The 26,954-nt window shown below is 37.4% G+C and overlaps 1 protein-coding gene across 15 annotated transcripts in view; it reads right to left on the bottom strand.

Annotated features, from left to right (window-relative positions):
• Positions 1-26,954, bottom strand: part of ncam1a (neural cell adhesion molecule 1a) — a 260,638-nt gene that overhangs the window by 44,421 nt on the left and 189,263 nt on the right. For 11 of the 15 annotated variants that reach the window (XM_067375696.1, XM_067375693.1, XM_067375692.1 and 8 more), the window contains 4 exons: positions 9,755-9,905; positions 7,385-7,569; positions 4,918-5,014; positions 2,675-2,842 (listed from right to left, as the gene is read on the bottom strand). In XM_067375696.1, the coding sequence (XP_067231797.1) occupies positions 2,675-2,842; positions 4,918-5,014; positions 7,385-7,569; positions 9,755-9,905 (601 nt within the window). Of the gene's footprint in view, positions 1-2,674; positions 2,843-4,917; positions 5,015-7,384; positions 7,570-9,754; positions 9,906-18,812; positions 18,843-26,954 lie in introns of all 15 variants that reach the window. The other 4 variants (XM_067375695.1, XM_067375691.1, XM_067375688.1 and 1 more) reach the window with 1 other exon arrangement.

Below are 26,954 nucleotides of genomic sequence, written 5' to 3' on the forward strand. Positions count from 1 at the left end.
GGAACTATACTCTCATTCCGGCATAATAATCAAAGAACTTTGCTGCCGTACCATGGGTGCATCAGGCGCAATGATATTACGATGATACGGCAGCAAAGTTCCTTGATTATTACGCCGGAACGAGAGTATAGTTCCAAGCCATATCGGCCTAGAAAATTGCAACTCATTTTCTGTCGGTCTTAGTACACGATGTAACTACAGAAGAGTCAAGTTTTAAATAGGAAAAATAGTGAAACTCTTTAGTCATTTTTGAGCGAGATGCTAACGGTCTCATCAGATTCAATGAACTATGCTAAGCTATGCTAAAAGTGGTACCACCAGAACCGGAGATCGGCTGAATGGATTCGAAAACAGTAAAACTCAACTGTTTAACTCTAGGAGAGTTGGAAAATGAGTCTATTTTCAAAAAAAGTGGAGTATTCCTTTAAAGAAGACATTAGTTATAGTTACAGTTATAGTTTAAGTTTATGAAAATGTAAAAATATTATAATATAAAAATATTATAAAAATAATATATATATTATATTTTATAATAATATATTACAAAACATGTTTTACTCTTGAACTGCAAGAAAATCAAAGCCAAAAATATCAACATTCCAAATTTTAGGTTGATATCTCAAAAAATTAGCTTTTGTTTGGTCGCGATATCAAACTTTTTCACTAGATGACATCCAAGCTGCATTAATGACCATTTAAGGGTGCCTCCATTTATGGTTTGAGTGATTTGAACCATATATTTCCATATTTTCATACATTTTATGAAGTAGACATCCTATTCAGAAGTAGTATGGGCAGTTTGGCAGTATTTGATTTGAATTCAACCACTAATAAACAGAACAAAATCACAATGCATCACAAATAGTGAATCTATAACTTTTTTCTTTATATTTTTTGGGATATTATATTTTGAACTCTTGGCATGAAAACAAATTGGTTTTCAAATTTGGTGACTGATTTTCAAAATAAAGAACAGAGGAGCAGTAATTTATTAATTTGCAACAAGAATATTGTCACTGCAAAAAATGTTTTTCTTACTTAGTATTTTTTGTCTTATTTCCAGTCCAAATATAGAAAAATTCTTAAATCAAGAATAATTTATTAGATAAGTAAAATGACAAGATATTATATCTTGTTTTTTGAAAAAAAACAAAACAAAAAAAATAAATCAAGTGATTTTTCTTAAAAAAAAAGCTAAATTATCTGCCACTGAGGTAAGAAAAATAATTTATTCAAATGGAAAATTTAAATTGGTGGATAATTTTGCTTGTTTTAAGAAAAAAACAACAACAGATTTTTCTTTCAGAAAACAAGACAATATCTTATGTCATTTTACTTATCTAGTAAATGCTTCTTGATTTGAGAATTTTTAGATATTTGGACTAGAAACTAAACAAAAATACTAAGAAAAGCATTTTTTGCAGTGATACTGATAAGGCATTTTCAGACATTTATTTTGAAATAGCGATGAACACGAAAAACATGAGACTTGCAAACGTTACTCTGAAGTGGACAGCAACTCATTAAGTAGTGAAGTAAGTTTTCCATTCAGTCATTCTTGATACCGTACATTAATCATTCATCAGTAACGGCCAGTAATATTCTGTTTGTGATCTTTTTTTTTTGTACTCGTTCAGTACGGTACATCCTGTTTGAGATGTTTCATGAGTGTATCACATGCCATTAGAGACTGACTGACTGACTGACTGACAAAAGGTTGAGTGATCAAAAAGACATTGGCTGAGCAGGGGTTTGTGTGTGTGTAGGTGGCTGGTAGACTGATTCGTGAAAGGCTGCGTTTGTGTGTGAGGCTTGTTCTGACGCATGTCCCAAGGAGGTCTGGCAGAGCGAGCAGGCTGTCAGCAGTGAGCAAACTGACATCTCTCCCCCCCTTCCACCCCGAGAGACAGACAGTACCCACAGACAAACAGAGCACATGTCAGGCTGTGACAACTGCTCCGAGCACTCTTATTTAGCATTCAAGTGAACCCTGTCCCTTTCTCACATTTGCGCATTCTATTTTTGGTCAACTCTGAATTGCATTTCATGCTTGCCAAGCAATATCGCCAATGAAAGAGGTTTTATGGCAGCGGGGAAGGTTATTTTGACACAATTTGAAATGGCTAGCAGCTGTGGAAAGTGTTTGGTTGTTATATTGACCACAGGAGGCTGGCTGTTTGTGAGTCACAGAGACTGCTGTTTTCTTCTGTAAGTGTATCGCAGCATCTTAACTGGACGCAAAGCAACAAATTGACAAGCAATAAAAGCTCTTCCTTGTTCATCAAAATTTCGGTCCTAACTAGCTGCAACAGAAACGAGCAACACTACATTTTGTCCACAATGAAAACTCAATGGACCAAAATCCAGCTGTGAATGCTAAACTTTAAAGGGTTAGTTTACCCAAAAATGAACATCAGAAATCACACAACAAAATCTATGGAAGCCCATTTCCATCTGAGAGTCAAGTTCATTTTCAACTACATATCTCACAATTGTTAGAATTGGTGGTCCTTTCGGTACAAAACAATGCTAGGGCCTGACCTTCGTACAAATTTATAGCTTCCCAAAAGCCTCATCTATCTAGTTTTTCTCTCTTCATTGCTTCCAGTTCTGAATAAATGTTATTATAGCACATGTGTGAGTGTGTGTGTGTGTTTGTGTGTTGGCTACTTACCATCCTCAGCCTCATACTCTTTGTTAGTCCAGTCTTGGCCTGCTATCCTCCATTCAGCCTTGTACTTAAGGATAGGCACTCCTCCACTGGAGGCAGGCTCATCAAACTCCACCATTGCTGTGCTGGAATAAGGCTCCACGCGCTCGATAGAGGGGGCCGAAGGCACATCTAGAGAACACACACACACTTATAAGCACACACTGGAATATATCTATTCGCACACAAGCAGGGCACCACAAAAATGTGAGTGAGGCAATAGACAAACTGAAACAATAAAAAATTGTTATAGGCTTGGGGAACGGTTCACCAAGGGAACTGTTATTGCAGTGGCCAGTACAGTTTTTCCCTGAAGCACGGGTAAAATATCTTTCAGACAAACCAAAATAATGTTTAAAGTGCTCATATCATGAGAAATCAAATTTTCTGTGAACTTTTGAGATAGAAGAGTTTGATGTACTATGTAACTTTCAGATAAAAACGTACAGAAACTGAGCTATAAAAAGGCGTGTTTTAAACTTCTGCAACCTTTGGACATTGGACAGATAAATAAATGGGTAAACTACTGTTTTCGAACAAGTTTCAAACACAGACTGCAATTTCGTTTAGTCGCTGAAATTAGACACTCCTTTAAATGTGGGGAAGTTTGCCAAACCTTGAGTCGGCCCTGGCTGTGTCTAATCCTCTGCATATCGTCCTCAAGTATCTCAAAGTTAGAAACATGAATCTGATCATTTTTTGTGACCAGCTCATTGATCATTTAAGTCTTTAACCCTCTATGGTACCGTGTTACCTCCAGGCAACCTATGTCTATTTTAGTTTTTAGTTTTAGTTTTTTTTTTTTTTTTTTTAATAAAATAAGACCAATCTATTGATCAAACCTATCTCAGGGGAGAAGAACTCAAAAAAGTGGTCACATGACCCACAGGGGTCCATTTTGTGTCCTGTTTCAGCATATGTCACATGGCTCCATATTTTCTCCAATGAAAAGTGCATTTTTCTTATTTGTGTCCAGCTAATCACTCACAAAAATATGAGTCACCTTCACTGGCAAGCAAAGAAGCATTTTCAAGAACTTTACATTATATAACATTATATATGTTTTTGAGGACATAAAAACTGTGTGCTGCCTCAAGGCAACATTGTGCTATAATGGAATCGCATAAGGTCATGCAGGCATAATAGGTTTGAATACAAATATATCATATTTGTAAGGAAAAGAGTTAGAATGATCTAAAAATAATCCTATAAGACTGCAGCAATAGCAAGTATCCAGTCAACTCCTAATGGACAAAATAAGTCCCGCCCTACATTTTCTCTTGTTTGAGTAGCCATTTCTTTCGGATATATGCATCACAATATTTCAATTGTCCACTTTAGACATTCTACTAACTTTAAGTAACTTTGCAACTATGTCAACTACCAGTCATTAGAGTATTAGTAGACTGTCAGCTTAATATCTGCTAACAGATATTCAGACATTCTACTGACTATTCTGTATGTAACTTTGCAAGTACATGTCAACTTGTTCTATTAACCCTAACCTAAACAGCCGAGTTAGATGACATGGAGATGCAAAATAATGAGATAGAGAGGGCATAAAACTGTTTTTTCTCCTACAAAAAGGTTTACTAACAATATAATTCAACCAATATACAAATCGAAATAAATGAATCTCCTTCCCTCACAGAACACATTTACTCAGTAAAACACTTTTAGAGAATTGTGACTTTATCGCACAATAAAAACTGTGGTTGTGGGAGTGTGGTGGCTCAAAATCATGTGAGGTAGAAAAGAGGCGTCACTCCTGCACTGCCTCATCGCATTGAGACTAAATAATCACCTCACTACCTTCCACACCATTTCACATCTGCCCCACTTTACAGAGCACCAAAAATATCAGAGGCAGCGTCGCATTTAACCGTCGAATCTGCAGCCTGAAAATTATACCCCGCTGTTTTTATTACCCAAGAGTCTCAGCCTAAAAAATACGAGCGCAGGCTCTGATCTAAAACTAAAACATCTCAGTCTGGGGGAGATTTACCTTTCGTGTACCTTGTGTATTATGAATGGGTACCAAGGGGGATTTTAGAAGTGGTTTTCCAGTGTTAAGACACCGTTTGTAAGAAATGATTTGTGAATAGCTAATTAGAATCTCAAGAATGACAACAATCTGTGTTTGATAGTGTTTCATAAGTGTAAAACAGTTACTAATTTTGTTCATCATCCTCTGAACATTTACAAACCTGCTTGAACCAAAACAAATTCCTTTGACTCAGTGCCGATGACATTAGTAGCTGTACAGTTGTAACTGCCAAAGTCGTTCTGGGACTCTGGAGTGACCTGTCAGGAAAAAAAAAAAAAAAAAAGACATGTTAAGGCACCACCTCTCTTCTGACTTAGCTAGCATGACATAGACATTAGCTGGTTAATGGAAGCTCATTGCCTTGGCAATAGCAGTGACCTCCTATTCTGCAATGCTGGCATTCAACTTGCTCGATAATTATTGAGTGACAGAGAGAGAGAGAGACAGAGAGAGAATGGCAGCGTACTGACTCCATTAGCTTCAACAGCAAAATGTGCTGTGGGAACAGAGAGAGTGACAGAGAAAATTTTAAGCTTCACAAAACGGTCAAAAATACGCTGATTCATTATGCTCCGAAGCTTCCTCAAGCAGTGTTTTGAAATCGGCCATCACTATATAAGTTTTGTTTTTTTGGCGCACCAAAAATATTCTCGTCACTTTATAATATTAATATTGAACCACTGTACTCACATGAACTAATTCAAATTTGTTTTTAGTACATTAATGGATCTTGAGAGAGGAAATGTCATTGCTGGCTATGAAGGCCTCACTGAGCCATCGGATTTCTACAAAAATATCTTAACTTGTGTTCCGAACAATAACGTAGGTCTTACGGGTGTAGATCGGCATGAGGGTGAGAAATAAATGACATTATTTTCATTTTTGGGTGAACTAACCCTTTAAAGCCACCTTACTGAGAACCACGCGACATGTGCGAGTGTTTGTGGAAGTGTATAATAGCTTCGCTAATTTGTCATTTAGAAAGTGTAAATCTCAAAACCAGGTAAGCGCTAAAGATTTAAGACCAATATTATATATATTTAAATAAAGACTTGTAAATATTAAATATATTTATAAAAATATAAAATCAGTAAATATTTGACTGTGACAAAAAAAAGCTTTTCTAGAATGTGGTTTTAATAAAAAAAGTTCCTAAAACTAAAAACAGTGAAACTGAAAGTGGCTCCTGCAACATTTTTACACTGCTGCTACATCGTGTAAATATGCATGTTCGATGTAATTCCCGTAATTGATTAGCTGTGCTTGCCAATCAATAAGCAAACTTAGAGATATATAATTTCCTGTGATTGTGATTCCTATGCAAAAAGATTAATGCAGACTTTTTACAGCATTAAAAAGTAAATATGATATATTTGCTGCTTAAAGGGTTAGTTCACCCAAAAATGAAAATTATCCCATGATTCACTCACCCTCAAGCCATCATAGGTGTATATAACTTTCCTCTTTCAGATGAACATAATCGGAGATATATTTAAAATATCGGAAATAAAAGTATCCTTGCTCCTCCAAGATTTATAATGGTTGTGGCCCATATTTTGAAGCACAAAACCCCCCAAAAATGCATCCATACAGCTCCAGTGGGTTAATAAAGGCCCTCTGAAGTGAAGCCATGGGTTTTTGTAAGAAAAATATCCATAGGTGACCATGGACCCCAAAACCAGTCATAAGTTGGATGGGTATATTTGTAGCAATAGCCAACGATACATTGTATGGGTCAAAATTATTGATTTTTCTTTTATGCCAAAAATCATTAAGATATTAAGTAAAGATCATGTTCTTTGAAGATATTTTGTAAATTTCCTACCGTAAATATATAAAAAAATTATTTTTGTAGGTGGATATGCAGTGCTAAGGACTTCAACATGTGGCCCCCCATTCACAACCATTATAAAGCTTGAACGGGCAAGGATATTTTTAAATGTGTTCGTCTGAAAGAAGTTAGTCATATATATACCTAGGATGGCTTGAGGGTGAGTAAATCATGGAATAATTTTCATTTTTGGGTGAACTAACCCTTTAAGATGTAAATTTAACTATTATAATGAAGGCTCATAATGCTGTGATCGGAGCTCAAAAGGCCTCCACAGAGAAAAATTCATGAAATGTAATATTTTCTGTATTTAGACGCAACAGATTAAATATTACAATCTGTGCTTTGCAAGACTCTAAAAACAATACGCTCCATGCTGGTTATTCACAATGTGTTGTTATACAGAAAGCAACTTAATTATTGTAATTAATGTTATCAGCCAGTAATGCAAAAACAAAATCAAAAAGTCAAGCTACATATGAAGAACTGAAATGACATGAATTATACTGCCACACAATAAAAACAAGTCATTATATTCTCAGCACTTGTGGGCTGATATGGGTGTGCAGATGTGTATACCAGCACTATTTTATACATAAAGAAGAACATAGTTTAATTATTGTGTTTTCTCAATGCAGCCACTATTGCTTATTATTTAATATCAAATGCTACAGGGTGCTGAAGTATACTGAAAATGAGCTCAGAAAGCAATTATTAGTGTCAAACATGTCTTTAGTGTTGAAACTTTAATGAGGGGGCATCTAAAGGCTGATGGTTTTGAGTGTTGATGCCATACCTCCAGAAAGCTGACTGCGGGAGTGTTGTAGATCTTGATGTTTGTGGTATTAGCACTAGGCAGCATCTGGCCATCACGGAACCACAAAACAGAAGCGGCTGGGTGAGCGAGGGCCTCGCAGGTGATGTTAGCCGGATTACCCTCCCAGGTGACCACCGCCGCAGGACCCTGGATCTTTGGAGAATCTGTAATTATACAGTACACAGTGTCAGCAAAGTGCAACCAACACAAGGACTGTTATAGAGAAAGACCTTGAGGCAAAGAATATGATGGCTTCCAGCTGGCATACATTAACCATCACCACCTCAACTATCTTTCAGAATTTCAATGTCTGATATCTGCTATTACAGACCAGGCGGTAGCTCTAGCATGAATTCTATTGTCTGTTGTGAGTGTTGCTCCCCTGATGTTCACCTTTGCTAACTAGACTTTCCACTCCAGGATTGATACATGCAGTTGAGTAATCACATTTCCCATAAAGCTGTTCTGATAAGACACATATCCACTCAAATCTTATCGCTATCTCAGAACCACAGGCTGCAACACCGCTACTTAGATAATCTGGGCACCCCCCCCAAAACATAACATCTCTCTTTGGATGAAACAGGCAATGAAATCTTATCACAACAGTGCCTGAAATAAATATTGGGAAACGTAAGGCTCAAAATGATTTCATGTGCAATATTAGGTGAACTTGTTAAGTAAACAGTGAAACTTTGCATGAAGATGCTTACTGATTCGAAATGGCTGGAATAAACTAGCTGCCGACCTACTTCCTATAGTGAGACTCCACTTTTATTGTGAGGTTGAGCTCTATTTCAATAAAATAACATAAACAACCAAGCAAAAAGGGGGAAAAAAACTCTTTCAACTGTAAACTTGAAGTAAAAAGTGGGAAATAAAAGAAATGTAGAGTCATGCTTTTCTACACACAGAAGAAGTGACTCTAGCTCAGACCGAAAGTGTCGCAGTATGGGAGTGAACAATCTCATCTAGGATCATTTGAAGCAGACAAAGCACCTTTTCTTATCGCTAATTACTGTGAAACGCTCCATGCACTCAACCAAGAAGCTGATTACTCACAAACCAGGCTATGGCAAACTGCATTTCCACACAATTTCTATCAATTGCACATTGTGATGCTATCTCAGGAATGGGAGAAGATTTTTAAGGCAAGAAAAATTAATCCAATTAGACTTTCATTGCACTTCAAGCTTCACTCCCTCCTACTTTTCTGAATTAGATTGTGGAAATGCTTTAAAATGCACAAGCAGATGAAAATAACTTTAAAGCTAGCTTTACTGTAATTATCTACCTGGCAAAATGGCACAAAAGTGCACTCAGCCAACTCCAGTAAACATAATCTGATAAAATAAGCGTTTTCTCTGAAAATTGACTTTTAAGAATGTGAAGATGGCAGTGTTTCATTTCATATGAAGAGCTCTGACTGTAAGAAAAAAGCCCAAAAGCTATAAAACACATCTGAGTATATGGCACTGTGATTTGAGATGAGTTATTTGATGGAAATTGACTTTAATTTGTCGAACAGACACACTGTATAAAAACCCCTCAAACCATCAATTTCTATCAGTTTCTTTTGTTACAAACTCAGAAAAGAAGATAAATGACTGACTGTTTCATATCATAAAAATCAGTGAATAACATCTGTGAATATTGTACTAAAAAGACCGTTTCCATGCTTTTTAAGCTGGTTTATGCTGGTCTGTGGTGGGTTCAGCTAACAAAATTTAGCTTCTTCTAGTAAACAAGTTAGTTAGTTAGTTAGTCAGGACCCTCACAGGCTATGTTCACACTGTCAGTCTAAATCCAATAAATGGTGTATCCGACTGGAATCTGATCTAAATTATTGACTGTCCACACTGTGTACCACAATATAATTGTCTGCTCAACCAGCACTGTGCAACAACACAACCTTTTTTTTAAAGCAACTTTCAGCAAATTTCCTATAACAGCGTCTGTCGTTTACCTTTTACGTGGTGTGAAAAAGCACACAAAATCCGATTAGAGCGGTCAGACTGAAACGGATTTCCAGAAATGCAATCTGAATAGGATTTCAAACCACATATGAATGTAGCTTGAAACGGATTCTTAAAAAACACATTTCATGTGATTTGCAGTTCACACTAGCTAAATATGATCGGATAAGCACAAAAATTTGGACGGATTTGGACTGACAGTCTGAACAATGCTATAGGTTCAGCATCCAAAAACAGGACAGTAGCCAACAAGAATCAAAGGAACACTGAAAAAAACACAATCTGTTAACTTCACTGAGGTTTGAAACATTTTCCCTGAACACAAGACAAATAACAAAAAAGGACAAAGAGAGAAGTTTAGTGTTCAGCTTACAGCGCACTTCCAGGTACATGCTCTGGATGTCCTGACCAATGGAGTTGCGGGCAGTGCAGAGGTACTGGCCGGCATCGGTGAACTGCACGTACTTTAGAGTCAGAGAGGACACACGAGCATCACTGCGCACAATCACGTTGCCATCCAGACTCTAGGGGAAAAAAAGAAAATAGAGAGTGAGAGTAAGAAAAAGATGTGCAAAATACAATGAAATTAGTCGAAGTTAAACCTAATGGTAGTGATAGAGCGGAGGTCGGCAACCTGCGGCTCTTTAGCGCTCCCCTAGTGGCTCCCTGGAGCTTTTTCAAAAATGTATGAAAATGGAAAAAGATGGAGGGGGGATATATTTTTTGTTTTCATTTGGTTTCTGTAGGAGGACAAACATGACACAAACATTCTTAACGTTTTCCAATGCTGTAAAAATGTGTATAATAAATTTTAAATTTCAACATTTCTGTCAACGAAGATTTGCGTCATAGCCTGCGACACACGTTTCAGCGCGGCGCGAGGGTATCGCATCGATGTCACTTTCCCGCCAAAAGCGCGCTCCCTAAGCTGGACTGAGTGGCAAAAGTACGTTACCTGCTGCGTGATTGGATTTAATAGAGGAAACTGCAAAAATGCGAGTAAAACAAACGAATTACACTAAAGGTTGGACTCGAAAGTGTTTCTTACAACTTGTCAAATAAACCTAATCCATGGATATTGACATGCAGCCAGGAGTCTGTTTCCTGACATTTATATGTGCCTGATTTGACGCCGGGGAAATACATAAAGCATATCTGCCTGTGAATATTTTACATAACTACAATATCGGTAGGTTTAAATCCGCGTAATTACTTATATTAATGTTATATATATCGTCATATTGTCCAGCTCTAAAACATATATAGTTTTATAGTATAGTTTTTGTCAGTGTTGTTTATTTTAAAACACACAATTATGCAGAATATAAGATGGAAAATATTTAATTGATGATTTGTCAACATAATATAACAATACAATACATATGGAATGATTTTACCTCAAAATCCAACAGTTTGACAAAATGCTACCTGCAAATCCATGTTTCTTTGCCTGGAGTCCAGCTGTTTCTGTGAATTGCACCAATCCATTTGTTTCTTTTTTCTGTAGCTTTCAGCAGTTTTTAAATATATACCTCGGGAATACCTCATTATGTATTTGTAGCCTACTTAGTCATTTTGATAGTAGGCTAATATAGCTAATATACACTTACAGCCTGTGTTGCCTTCATATAAGGCTTTTAATTTTTTGCGGCTCCAGACAGATTTGCTTTTTGTATATGGCTCTTATATGTAATTTTTGTAATATGGCTCTTTGAACATTATGGGTTGCCGACCCCTGTGTTAGAAGAATAAAGGGATCTTTATAGTCATAGTTCACCCAAATAAAATGAAATTAAAATCATCATTTTCTTACCCTCATGTTGTTCCAAACCTGTATGACATTCTTATACAGCATGAAACACAAAAGACAACATTCTAAGGGAGCTTCACAACTGACTCAAAAGAACCATAAAAGTACTTAATTTAACTTCTAACGTTAGATATTTTAAGTTATTTGAGGTGAGAAACCGACTAAAATGTAAGATTTTCAAATAAAATCTTGGCATCCACCGCCTAAATGAGAGAAGCAGTGATGTCCATCTGTGAATGAATCATTCAACTGATTTACTGAAACGATCTGACTCAAATGAATGATTCAGTCCAACCGAGGAAATGTTTTCTTTTGAATACCAAAGGTCTGTCATACAAGTTTGGAAAGACAAAAGGGTGAGAAAATGATCACATTTTCACGTGAAAAATGATCCAGGTTTTTTAATATCATTCCTTCACACAACTACAGATGACAGCTGAAGGGTAAGAGTATGGTATTTCTTTGCGTTTCAGCCTCTGTCTAGGGCTCAGGGGGGTATTTTGGGAGACAGTGAGGCAGAGATCAATAATAAAGTGGACCACACAGCAGGGGCCACTTTAAAGCCTTTTCTCCTCAAAGCCTATTTAAACAGCACAGCTGGGACAATCTGCTAACAGTTTTCCGTCCCGGCTCCAGTCCGCACACAAGCGCATGCTCTTTAGCTCGTACTGCATTTACTCCGCTGCCCATCTTGGGTTACTATGGTGATCTGAGATCCTATGGTTGGCGGGGCTTTGAATTCAGTAATCAATGGTAGTTCCAGCTGTTACAATGAAAACCCGGCATGTGTTTCATCGTTGCTCTGTGTTGTTTGCATTTCAAAGCCTTAAGTTTTTAAAAGCAACTAAAAAGACCCTTCATATCTGCTTCTGAAAGGAGCAAATTCACATCTTTACCCCGTGATTACACGTGCGTAGCTGACATTAAATACTTCTGGGAAGTTTGCATACTGTGGCGTGACCTCAAACTATTTTCTGCAGCATTTTGCTAATTCTTTCATACTTATTAAACATGCAGCTTTTATGACCTCATGCCTATTGAGAAACACATGGAAAATTTGTACTTTTAAATTTTAATTTGTCCCACCACATGACCATTTAAAATGAAGTGAAGGCAAAAAAAAGTTACACGGACCTACTTTAATACAGATTCCAACTGATTGATGCCTCATAAAAAGTGAGAAAAGTTGTTTTCTCAAGAGCACAACATTTTCTTGACAGGTGGAATCAATAATGAATAAGAAGAAATGTTGTCTTTTATTTGAAGTTGGTCTGTTTCTTCTTTCGCTCCACAAGGTTAAAATGGAGCTCTCACAAACATTATTAATTTAATCAAAAAAATATATCCATGACCATGTCTTAAAGTGAATAGACCTTGACATTTTGTGAGATCTTAGTTTTTTTACCTCAAGGCAAAACATTTTTAATTATGCTTTTTTTATTCCATATTTAATTGGCTACACATTTACAGTTAAGCACCTTGTGAATGGGACTGAAAAAAATGTGACATGTTAAGCATCAACTAACCATATGTTAGTGACTAACACATGCAGATTCGACAGTAGCATTCTTCAAAAGAAGAAATCAATCGGAAATCCACAGATTAATGACACTCGTGTAATTTACAAGACAATTAATTGACTAAGTGCATTTGACTTGCATAATGTGACCCATGTTAATTAGAGAGTGCAACCTCTTCCATGACACATTTAAATAGATTTATTAGTCATGCCAGCTGACACCATATTACTCAGTTAACAAACATGAAACCACCAGCCACAGTAACCACATGGATACTCAATCCTGTTCTTTAGCTACAGGACATTTAAGGAGAAAAGGTGTAGCTGTCACACCTCAATATTAACAATAAGCATTGTTGACATTCATAAGCAGTATTCAGTGCAGCAGAATGAATGAAATAAGCCCGGAAGAGCCGGATGCGCTCTACATTTTTCGTGCTTAGCAAAGCGTACATTGTTCTACCTACTCTACGACGATGTTATTGGATGTACATGTGTACTGAATTACATATGGGATACTGTTTTGAGCATCGAATAACTCACCGCATATGATTCATATTTTTCTTTCAGTGAAGCTACTGCAAAACGTGAACATTAGCGTGCACCTTTCATCAGTGCCACAGACGGTCCCCTGACAGCATGCGAAAGACAGCCGGGAAATAAGATGTTTCTGAAACCTGCAGTGGCACTTCATTTATAAAGTGCCTGTTCAATGGTCAGTGAGAAATTTGACTGCGGGGCGGAATGGAGTGTATGCGGCACTGAAATCCAATCAATTCACAAACTTGATTTAAGGTGTGGTGGCTTAGTCACGATCTGAGGGATTGAGTGCTTTAAGTAACAACCAGGGTCTCGACCATAAATTCCATCCTGCTTGTGCCTCACGTTCAGAGGGCTGTTAGCATGCAGGTCTGTCGAGCGAGTCCCCTCCCGTTGCATAGTAATTGACAGTAAGTCGCATTTACAGAGTCTCTCCTGTTTTTTTACGTGTGTATGAAGGGCTGGTCGCATATAAACCTTCACGATTTCTTTGAACGTTAACCTTGAACGCTTCCGGCAAATCACTTTGTGCCTCTGCCTCCTCGTCAGTTGTCAAATTCAGCAGAAAACAGAAGCGAGGAGAGACAAGAGAATGTTTCGGCTAACGTTTCAGCACTGAAATGCAATCACGGGCCTGTGCGCATCTTATCTCGCCTAATAGAGAACGTTGGAAGCCCCATTCTGCCCATCCGTTTCTCCTGAAAGAACAGACAGCCAACGGTGGATCAAATTCAGAGCTCACATTCAAGGTCTTTTTTTGTGAAAAAGGGGATTTTTTTTTTCCTTTTCCCTTGGGAGAAAATAGTAGGTGACGGCAATCATATTGTATGACTGCGCTGACAAAGAGACAACATTAAAAAAGGTGCTGTTGACTGCCTTTGAGGAAAGCGAGTCAGACGTGTCCTGCACTTCACATTTCACGCTAACAAGAAACTGGAGGAGCACTCTAGCACAGACAAGATGGATCACAGGGTGTCCAAATGCGGAAGAAAATAAATCTGAACGTTTGATAAAAATGGCCTAGCTTGGACTGATGCAAGACATGTTGAGAAATAGTTGCCCTGAGGTTGGCTGCAGAAGAAAAAGTCTAGACAGTGAGAAGGACGGACATTCCAAGATTGAATGCTAATTGAATTTGGTCAAGGTCACCTGCTGTAGTACGTACATACCGGTTACTGACATTGTTACGATCAGAGAGAGGAAAAAGTATATTAACTTCTAGAAGGGCTGTCACAATATCAGAATTGCAGAAATCAATGGAAGTGATTTTTTTTTTGTGTGTGTTTCATATATAGGGCCTTATGGATACAAATGAAATAAACATTGCTTTTCAGGCAGGTCTAACAGTTTTCAGGCAAAGAAATTAAATAAAGTATGTAAATCAAATAACACTACATAGTCTTAATATTCTTTTTAAATTCTAAGAGCACAGTGTTTTTTTGCACTTTGTTGTTTGGTGAACCTTAAAAATGCATACAGCACAGCAGCAGGATTAATAGGATGCTGTCACTTTAAGAGTGAATGCACGCACATATCACATGTTTTCTTTCTCATTTGAAGACACATAACTGACTATGTTTACTAGGATACGGGCATTTTTTGACATAATTTTGTGTGAATTTGTCCGTTCAAGCACAGGAAGGCATGAAAGAGAGCTCAACTTAGTATTTGTGCGCTGTCTGAAGCGGCTTGCAGGGTGTGTGCTTCGGATGTTTTCAGATGTTGATCTTCTCGCATAGCACACCATTTCTTGTGGTCTAACGCTTGGATATTTACATTGGAAAGCCTTACATTTTCATGATGATGCAGCACCGACCTGTCAACTGTATAGAGCGTCGTTCACGTTTGTTCACGTTCATGTCCTCACAACATTAGTTCACCCAAAAATGAAAATTCTGTCATCATTTACTCACCCCCATGTCGTTCCAAACCTGTAAGACCTTCGTTCATCTTCAGAACACAAATTAAGATATTTTTGATAAAATCCGACGGCTCAGTGAGGTCTGCATTGCCAGCAAGATAATGAACACTTTCAGATGCCCAGAAAGCTACTAAATATGCATTTAAAACAGTTCATGTGACTACAGTGGTTCAACCTTTATGTTATGAAGCAACAAGAATACTTTTTGTGCGCAAAAAAAAAACAAAATAATGGCTTTATTCAACAATATCTAATGATGTGCGATTTAAAAACATTTCAAAAGTTCAGAACGTGTATCAAATTGCCAACCATTGAAATTTCAAAACACTTATGATGTAATGAAGCCTCGTTTACTGAAATCACATGACTTTGGCTCACTCCGAACCACTGATTCGAAACAAAGATCTGTAAAGCTTCGAAGCTTCATGAAGCAGTATTTTGAAATCACCCATATATTGTTGAATAAAGTCGTTATTTTGTTTTTTTGGCACACAAAAAGTATTCTTGTTGCTTCATAACATTAAGGTTGAACCACTGTAGTCACATGAACTGTTTTAAATACGTCTTTAGCAGATTTCTGGGCATCTGAAAGTGTTCATTATCTTGTTGGCAATTGAGGCCTTACTGAGCCATCGGATTTTATCAAAAATCTTAATTTGTGTTCCAAAGATGAACGAAGGTCTTACGGGTGTGGAACGTCATGAGGGTGAGTAATTAATGACAGATTTTTCATTTTTAGGTGAACTAACCCTTTAATTTAAAAACTACCTCGCTAAAAACAAACTAATATGCTGCTGAACCAGGTTAATCATCAATTTATATAATCAATCAATTTTTGGGCTTGGATAGAAAATAAAACATACAGTATCAAATATCAAACAGAAAGCTGTGTTTACTGATCAATTTATAATTTTTAATTTAAAAAAAGAGTTCTATTTCAAATCAAATAATTTTCTTTTTAAATGATTAATGTTTTATTCATCAATGAATCCAGAGAAAAAAGTATCACGATTTCCACAAAAATATTAAGAAGCACAAGTGTTAAACATTCATAATAATATATTGATAATAAATTACATTTTAAAATATATTAAAATAGTAAACAGTTATTTTTCGTGGTAGTGCATAAAAATGCATGTAAATGTGCATCAAAAAATCTATAAAATGATATTGAGATCATGCTGGCAGAACACACTCATTTTTTAAAAATAAGTTATTATTAAAATAAAAAAAATAAATGATTAGCATAATCTTGGATGATTATTAGATATAAACCATTAAAAGTGATTCAGTGCCATTTGAGTATGTCTGAAAAGTAGGTCTGTAACAAAAATTAGCAGTAAAATTGATGTTTTTAGGCTTAACTTTGTGCTTATGTTTGATTGTAGAGGGTTTATGAAAGCTAAAGTTATCAAGCTGTGAGCAGTGAGAGCGCTACACTCTGCTACTCTTAATCAGTCACGAATATTAATATTGGTGACTGATTAATAGTAGTGTAGCAGGTCCACTTACATTTCAAGGCATTTCAAGTATCTGATATTCTGGCACATCACACATTCATTTTTTTTTTTTGTTCCACCTGTTTGCATTCACTAAAGACATAACCAACAACTGTGTTTACATTAACACCTCGGCATGATGGGCATTTTGAACGAAGTGCATTTGACCGTTTGTGTATGTAGCGTTAAGGCAAGGCACGAGTGCACTTCACAGAGCAAGCACACAATATGTGTGAGCGTTCAAAAGCAGCCGCCAGTCAGTCACACAACACTTGAGTCAGAACTGTCTATAATGTAGAAAGACTGTAATCCTCAATTTTTATAGCTTTAAGCATCAACTCGCAAACTCTTAATTATTTCAAAACTCTTGATGCAGTAATTTCCTTGTCTTTGACTCAGAAGAAAAGCGCATGTTTAAAGAACCATGGTGCTTTTTATCTGTACTCCTGAGGATTAAAAACATGAAGTGATGTGTGGGCAATCCCATAACTGTGGCCTTTCATCTCAGCAGATCAGATAAACAGTCCTTCCCACACAATCCATATGCATCTGAATCATTCTTAATCAGCAGTGCAGAACACTGATGAATTCTCTCTCTGACAGATGAATAAAGAAAGAGTCTAACATTTCAGATCCAAGCATGGAATCGCTTAGATCTAAAACTGTGAATCTACAGCTAAATTCAACATGAAATCAAAATGAACCTATTTACTTTCCTCCCAATGCAAGTTCCTGGTCGATTGTGAATGATTCTTCTTAAAGGATGAGTTCACTTTTAAATGAAAATTACCCCAAGCTTTATGAACACAATCTGAGTTATATTAATAAATATCCTGACGCATCTAAGCTTTATAATGGTAGTGAACTGGGACTAACAAGTATGAAGCACAAGAAAGTGCATCCATCCATCATAAACGTACTCCACACAGCTCTGGGGGGTTAATAAAAACCTTCTGAAGCGAAGCAATGCGTTTGTGTAAGAAAAATATCCATACGTAACAAGTTATAAAGTAAAATATCTAGCTTCCGCAAGACCAACTTCCGTATTCAACTTAGGAAGAAAGTGTAATGCCTCTCGCAGTTCAAAACATTTACGCTACGTCCTTTCCTATTCAACTTATGACAAAAGCATAACTGATGGTCTGGCGGAAGCTAGATCTCTGAGCTGGCGTGAGCGAGTGGAGGCGGAGCTAATTAGCATATTCATTGATCTGCGTATATTAAATGAGGCAAGGGTGTAGAGTTACATTCAAGCTAGTTACATTCAAGACATGAAGAAATTTTTTTTCACAGGAAAAATGTTTAAATATGTCATTTTGGTGATCAAAGATGAGTTTTAAGGCATAAAATGACTTGAAAAAAGACTTGCGTGATCTGTAATCACATTGTATTTTCCTTTTTCACTTAGCAAACACATTTGGTCTGGTATGTATCTTCTTTTCCCAACTCCCAATGGATAAAATACAGTCCTGTCCTATGTTTTTATCATCAAACATTCTGTTTAACACAAATGCGCCACATTACAGAAGTAAAATGGGTTTCACATTAACTTCAAAGTTATTGTATTCATCTCTGACATGTGGCGTACGAGTTTACCAAGTGAGGGTTAGTATGTTTATGTTAACAGAAGCTTGTGCTGTCTGAAGCTGGAGTTGGTTATATGTGTTAGTGTCTCCTTTAGTGCTGCTACATTCCCCTGTCTGAGTCTATGGGAGAACACTGAGTGTTGGCTCTTACTCTAAAGAAGTACCTGGCATGTTTCAAGCCTTGAAGCCCTTGCTCTAACACCCTCTTTATTTTCTTCCTCAGTCCCTTGAGAAAGTTTGTCCAAGGGGAATTCATGAAGGAAAAAAAGGTCTCAGTTATTCTACTAAGAAAAAAAACTTCATAGCCTAGAAAGACCTAATAGGATTGTCACAATTTCTGTTTACAGAAGCTATCCAAAAAAAGAGCTGCATATAAAAAAAAATGAAATGAAAATCATTGTAGTCTAGGGATGCCATTTCATCAGATGTGATGTGTGTGGGTGTGTGTGTCTACAGGATTTTGAGGGTAAAAGAGAGCCAACACTTGATGTTCTAGAGTGATAAAGGGCTTCTCTAGGATTAGTGAGCATCCTGGCTACATGTGAAGCAGCCCTACCTTGTGTTTCTCAGGTCGAGTCCATGAAGCCTGGATAGATAGACACATGTAAAGCAAAACATGACAGAAATGAGAAAAAACCTTAAAAAGAAAAACCAGCAGCCGCCCAATTAGACCGACATCACACATGCATGTTTTTCAGAGCAGACAGCTTGTGAAGCTCCAAAGTTGACAACTTGACTTTAATCAAATCAAAAGCAAATTGGTTTAGTAATTGTAACATTACCCACAGGCAATAGACTTCTTAATAATAAATTGACTTTTATTTTTTATTTGTTTATGTGTGTGTGTGTGTGTGTATATATATATATATATATATATATATATATATATATATATATATATATATATATATATATAGTCTTATTATAAATGACTTCAATACAAATAATAATCAAATATAAAACCTTGAACTAACCTTGTGTCACACCAGATGAGAGGCACATAATCAAAACATCAAGTGTGACAAATCATTTTTACCTGAACAACAATCAAATTGGATGGAAAAGGACACATTTAGCTGCAGGCTGGGAAATCAAATAACTTAATCATGAGTGGATACTCAGACATCCAGGTGACACATGCATATGATCTTGCAAATGATGTTAAAGGTCAGACCCCCCCCCCCCCAACAAACCATCAAAATGCCACAGCAATAATGGCAGTCCATCAATAATTAATAACACAATAGGAATACATATGAAATGGAGCACACACCTCAACACTAAAGCAATATTTCTAAGAGCTCATCTATCTGCCAAGATCTACTGCCTGTGTTGCTAACTGTGATCACCTCATTCATTTCGTCTATGTCCCATAAGTCACACACAGCAGCTTTGAGCTTTAACGAGAGCCATTCTTCCATTTGACAACATAGATCCCTGTATTCTTTGAACGGGACAGTGATGAGTAGTTTTCAGTGAAGGTTTTTATACCTACCACTCATTTGTTAACCAAAAATCAATCAATGACGTTGCCATCTGGAATTGCATCGCCGAGAATTTGCATGACTCACAATAGAGGCTGTTGAAGACGTGACTCGAACCACTGATAAATCAAACAGACATGAATAGCAGACAACCTACCCATTTGACTTATGACAGAGCGACAACGATTCAATGAAAGCTTGCTCGTCATGAAGGCAGCATTCTATTATTTTGACCGCTAATCACACAATTTGCTTCAAAGGGAATATGTTGCAGACAAATGGGATTTCAGAATCCATTATGAAATCTGACACTGATCAAGCAGAATAATTTGTGATTAAAGAAAATACTGCTGAGTTCCAGCTAAATATGTAAAACCATTAGGTTTACTTGAACAAAGCACAGCGTTTTTTAAACCACTTAGGTCTTTGTCTAAGTGAATCAATTGATGATAGTTAAAAAGTAGTCTCATGTAGCCAGACTTTGACTAAAAGCATCTGTCTGGTCTACTTTGCAGCTTATTCTGACAAAGTACTGCCCGCTTAGACGGAAAAAAATAATTTGATTGATATCTGTTGATTGATATCTTGAAGAGATCAACCACAGCTTGTTACTTGCCATTTAGGGGAAAAAATTGCTTTAAAGGATTAGTTCACGTTCACATAAAAATTTCCCAAGCTTTACTCACCCTCAAGCCATCCTAGGTGTATATGACTTTGTTCTTTCTGATGAACACAATCTGAGTTATATTAATAAATATCCTATTGCATATCTAGCTTCCGCCAGACCACCTTCCATATTCAATATACAAATAAAATGTAAACTGGCGTTGCGTCAGTTACACTTTTTCCGAATAGGGAAAGTCGAATAGGGAAGGACTTTATTAACCTCCAGGAGCCGTGTGGAGTACAGGTTTATGATGGATGAAAGCACTTTCTTCAGCTCACTGCCATTATAAAGTTCGGATGCATCAGGATATTTATTAAAATATCTCAAATTGTGTTCATCAGAAAGAAGAAAGTCATATACACCTACAGTAGGATGGCTTGAGGGTCATTTTCATTTGAAAGTGAACTAATCCTTTAACGCATGAAAAACGTCTCAGGTTACGAGTGTAACCCTTGTTCCCTGAGTAAGGGAACGAGACGCTATGTCCAATGACGCAATGGGAACCCTCTGCATTTTGTGTTCGTGAAGCACCTCTGTATCCAACCAATGAGAAGACGTGACGTCAGAGGCGGGTGACGTCACGGACCAGGAAACTATAAAGCATTCCCGGAACAAAGAGCGCTAGCTTCTGAGTATGTCTGAAGTAAAAGCACTCCAGGCATCAAGGAGGTACGGCAACGCGACGTAGCGTCTCGTTCCCTTACTCAGGGAACAAGGGTTACACTCGTAACCCGAGACGTTCCCTTTGGTGGGAACATCGATGCTAAGTCCAATGACGCAATGGGAACGCTGTCCCAACTACGCCGTGTCACCAAGTGCCTGGCTGTTATCTTTTAAAACTATAGCACCTGGAGTGGCATTCAAGTTAAGATTGTAAAATCTGATGAAGGTGTGATGGGATGACCATCCAGCCGCACCGCAAATATCGTCTAAGGAAACTCCTGATAAAAGAGCCTTGGAAGCAGCCATACCTCTAGTGGAATGAGCTCGAATAGTTAAGGGACATGGGTGTCCCACTGCTTCGTATGCGAGTGAGATGGCCTCAACCACCCACTTGCTCATCCTCTGCTTAGATGCTGGGCCCCCTCTCTTAGGGGACCCATAACATACAAATAATTGATCTGTTTTTCTCCACAGGGCAGCTCTGTGGACATAAGCATCCAATGCCCTCACAGGGCAAAGCAGATTCTTCTTTTCCTGATCCACGTTTGTAAATGGAGGTGGGCAGAACCCCTCGAGTATGATGGGACCTGGGACCTTCGTTGGGACCTTTGGGACATAACCCGGTCTGGTGTGTAAGAAAGCCTTAATCATACCAGGCGCAAATTCTAAGCACGATGGAGCGACTGACAGCGCTTGTAAATCACCAATCCTTTTTAGGGATGAAATTGCCAACAGAAGGACAGTTTTTAGTGTCAGGAATTTATCTGATACTTCTTCTATTGGCTCAAAGGGAGCCTCAGCTAGCCCCTGGAGCACAATAGTCAGATCCCACGTCGGGGTCGGAAGCGTATAACTAGGGGGTCTCAACCCACCGAGGAGCCCCCTACAGGACTATGATAAGCCGAAATGGCTGCAAATTTGACTTTATTTTACACAATATGATTTTATATCACAACTGATGTCTTGATTTATTATGTTAAACTTTAATCATCTTACAAAAAAAAAAAAAAATAAGACAAAAATAAAATAAAAAGAACAGAAGAACTTTTAAGATAGAGTAAGTGCTAGCAATGTTTTTGTCTAATAAGCATACCATCAGAGTCAAACTAAAGGAAAAAACACTTATGTATGACTGACATGCAGTAGTGTTAGACAACAAAACCTAAGTCCACCAGCATTTACAGGCCACTCTTGTATTATAGTGGCTTGACATCCTTTATTCCTCTATTGATTTAATTACTTGCACACCGACAGCTTGTCAAAAGGTTACAGGGGTTAAAACCTTGTGCTTGGCACCTGCTTCTGCTATCTTGGCAGGTCGACCCTCTTCTCTTAAAACACATTCCTGGTCACAAACTCTCCTGTTGACATTTAAAACAGAACCTCTGTCTTATTACACTCTGCATGCATATAAACAGCCTCGGGATGACACTGATCTGTAAAGAGCAGCAAGATTATCTGTCAATGAACATGAACTTTCAGAGTCACATGAGAGAAAAAGCAAATCTTAAAAGGTTTTTTGCAGGTGCTCCTGTGACATGGTTAGCCTGGCAGGGTGCATGTTAATGGTTCTGAGAGCACAGACACAGGGAAGTATGCTTAAAACATTAGCGGCACATAGCATGGACCGTACTGACCTCAGATCAGCAGGGGTGCCATTAACGGACTATCATCAGAGAAAGGGCAGATTGGCACTGGACTCCACAACAAGCTAGCAGCCCTGAAATGCCTCTTTTGATTGTACGATTCATACCGTAGCTGTGTCAAGGACAGCTCACAAGGTCCCAGAGAGAGTGGCTTAAATGATAAATGAAGGGGCAGCGACTCCACAGAAGCGTCCTTATCTTCACTTAATGTTAAGTCCCTTGACTCATGTGATTTTCAGTGCGTAACACTGAGTAACTATTGTTTTTGAAGGGATAGTTAAAGGGTTAGTTCACCCCAAAATGAAATTTCTGTCATTAAGTACTCACCCTTGAGTCACTCTAAACCCGTAAGACCTTCGTTCATCTTCGGAACACAATATAAGATATTGTTGATGAAATTAGAGCATTTTTTTTTTTTTTTATTCTTCATAGAAAGCAACGTAATTACTGTCATTTAAGGACACTGTTAAAATAGTCAACGTGACTACAATGGTTCAGCCTTAATGTTATGAAGAAACGAGAATACTTTTTGTGCTCAAAATCAAAACAAAAATAATGACTCTATTCAACAATTTCTGCTTTACCCAGTCAGTCTCCTACACAGTTTACGCAGTGAACGCAGTGCAGCGCTTCGGTGTTCCACGTCAGAACGCTGACTCATTATTGGCCGATGCTGTAAACGTGAACAGCACGATGCATGCGTTTGATGCTGATGCAGAAACTGGCCAATACTGATCCGGCATTCGGACATAAACTGTGTAGGAGACTGACAGGATAGAGAAGAAATTGTTGAATAAAGTCAAAAAGTATTCTTGTCGCTTCATAACATTAAGGTTGAACCACTGTAGTCACTTTGACTATTTTAATGATGTCTTTAATACTTTTCTGGACCTTGAATGACGGTAATTAAATTTCTTTGATAAATCAAAAATATCTTAATTTGTGTTCTGAAGATGAACGAAGGTCTTATGGGTTTGGAACGACATGAGGGTGAATAATTAATGACAGAAATTTTTGGGTGAACTAACCCTTTAATTCAAATTCAAATTGTCTTTTTTTTTTTTTTTTTTACCTATTCTCATGACATTCCAAACCCATATGCTTTTGCTTATTTCTGTACAACACAAACAAAGAATTTTGAAGAGTTCTTATATAGTTCTTAAAGGCCCGGTTTCACAGACAGGGCTTAGACTAAGCCAGGATTAGGCCTTAGTTTCAATTAGAGTAGCTTTTATAAACATTGCCTAGAAAAAAAACATTACTGGTGTGCATCTTGAGACAAAACAATGGCACTGACATATTTTAAGATATGTCAGTGTAAGTTGCTTTCAGTTAAAAAAGGCTATGCATTTTAGTCTGGGACTAGCTTAAGCCTTGTCTGTGAAACCAGGTGTAAGTTCTTAAACTTTTTTTTCCCAATTATAATATATTTTTAAAATGTAATTTATTCCTGTGATGGAAAAGCAGAATTTTCAGCAGTCATCAGTGTCACGTGATCCTTCAGAAATCATTCTAAAATCCTTAAGAATCATTGTTTACATTGTAGGTGCCATATTTGATTTGAAAGCTGCTCTCGAGGTGAAGTGAATATGAAGATTATCAGTGCAAAATGACTTGCATCGAGGTCTGTTTATCTATAGTAATTTTATGGCCTTGGCAAAAACTTGGCATACAGTGCACAAATCATATGTATTAATTTTGTAGTGTTTTGGGTCTGTTTAGGAGCTTGACAGATGTGGTTACTATAAACTCTTGATGTATGGAAAAATGAATCAAAAGTTCTAATTTCATGTTCCGCTGAAAAACAACAGGTTTGGAACAACATGAGGGTGAGCAAATGATAACAGAATTTTAATTTTTAATTCAACTATCCCTTTAACGGCCTTTCCTTCTGGATGAATGATCAAAAACATGCCTCTTATGTCAGAATGTCCTATCTCTGTGAACTCTCATGCCATAACCATGGCTATTTCATCCAACAAGCAGAACAGAAAGCAGACAGAAAATCTTTCAGGGGAGACCAGTCGGTTCCAGTCTGGCTCAGACGTTGCTCATTTGGTAGTCACAGCTCTCTGAATTCTGAGGTTTCTGTGCATTTCTTACTTATTCAGATGCTGGAAATTTGTGGTTGGGAATACAGAACACGTATGAGGGACAGAGGATTTGAGGAGACTTCAGACATGCTCCTGACTCATCATATCCATATTAATATGCCAGCTCACCCACTAAAGGCCCTGGTCTGATTACAGGCTGTTCACATTGAGATGAACTCTCATGCTTTTTTTTTTTGCCTATCCGAGGACCTATTTAGATATAGAAAAAAACATGGTGTTCCTGTTATTATTATTATTAGCTGTTCTGACTATGCATTACATGACCAGAAATAACCACAGATCACTGCTACTATTAAATACCATACATTTCATGTAATGACAGCGGTGATGAGGCCCCATTGACTTAAGGTACGGCTCATTACACACTGCCAGCGCATTTCACTTAAGGCAATCCTCGGGCAGCCATCGAAAGATATACGCTTACATATAGCACAGTGTGTCTGAATACTTGATTCTGATTGGTTGGAATCATTGAATGCACAGATAGTTCCAGTTAGTGAACACACAGAAAAATATAGAAGCACTGAAATCGGTTGACAATGTTGCCCCACAAGTTTTGTCAAATAGCAACCTGTCACTCACATGACATCATAGCAATAGCAAACCACAACGATCCAATTTATTCCGGATGGTGCCACTCTATATTTTTTCTTGTTCAAGAAGCTGCTTGACTCTGATAATTGGAAAGACTTTCGCAACTTCTGTTTCATGCCAAATTTAGTTTTGGAATCGGAATCACCATATATGTGTGAACATTCATATAATCTTTTCTGATGCTAATTGTTGTGCTGGTACCTGATCAACATTGACTTTGTGAGCGTTAACACTTTTAATTCTTCTGGAAGAATCATAGGGAGGAAAATGAAGAAAGGGAATATAGAAGCATAATTTCACTACATCCTGTAGAGGTGATGAGATGAGGTGAGAGACAAGTGCAGATCAACAATATCAGTGCAAATTAACTGCTACAACCCTGCAGGAAAATCCAGGTTAATATAGTATGTGTTTTTGAACAGAGTAGCTGGTTTCTACCTGGATAGTTATTAGCTGGTCTACCAAAATACTAGCTACCAACCTGATCAAGCTGTTTTTTGGAACATGTTTGCTGATCCACCTACTGATGACAAGCTTGGACCAGCTACTATGGCTGCTCTAGACTAAAGATTAGTCGACTAATAGCACATTTATATTAATAAACCACATACATCATAATAATGAGCCTTTAATCACCTACATAATACATAGCCTAATCAGAGCACAAACGCATGCATAAAGCTTGCAGCAGAGCACTGGCAAATGTAATTATTATGAATGTGGCATGAAAAACAGAAAGAGACTGTCTGAACATTTTAGCAATTTATTGATAAACTAATATTTTGTGTGTTTTCGGCTGCAGAGATGACGTCATCTTTGCAGTAGTGGATATGCCTATATGCATATGAATATTTGTTTTACATCTGAATCGGTTAATTTAAAAATATACATTTCAAGCTTTCTATAGATATATTTCTCATGTCTGTGAGGCAAGTATATGCTGAGCTTTGGTTAATTTTTTTGACACGCTCAAGTTCACTTGAGACCAAGACAGCAGAAAACGGATTCCTGTTTGTTTTCATTATTTTTACAAAAGCAAGTTTTGTTGTTATTGTGAGTTTACAGAAATAAAAGCAAAGCATTGACAGTTTCAAATGTTGGATTATTCTTATCTGTATGAACAATAATTACGGAGTATTTTAAGTTAAATGCAAGTGATCGCACCGGCACCTCCATGTCACGCAGTAAGTGCGATCATAACAAACACACAAACACTGGGATATGCACCAAATAATAGGGCACATTTATCTAGTTTAAAGGTGCTAAAGATGATGTTTTGTTTTATACATTTTTGCAATACTACTTGAAACTGTCTTTACTAACTGATAAAAGACTATTTATTAGGTGCTCTGAAAGGAATAATATTAATATACATCATCTGTGCACGAGGTAGGGCCTTAAAAACATCAGTCAATTTACGCGATCATCGCAACCTATTTTTTTTCTAACCGACTAGTACCAATTTTGGTCGACTAAGCCTCTTCTCGTTGACTAATGGTTAGTTGACTATTAGGGGGCAGCCCTACCAGC

Source organism: Chanodichthys erythropterus, chromosome 22, assembly GCF_024489055.1.
Source record: "Chanodichthys erythropterus isolate Z2021 chromosome 22, ASM2448905v1, whole genome shotgun sequence".
Classification (NCBI taxonomy): domain Eukaryota; kingdom Metazoa; phylum Chordata; class Actinopteri; order Cypriniformes; family Xenocyprididae; genus Chanodichthys; species Chanodichthys erythropterus.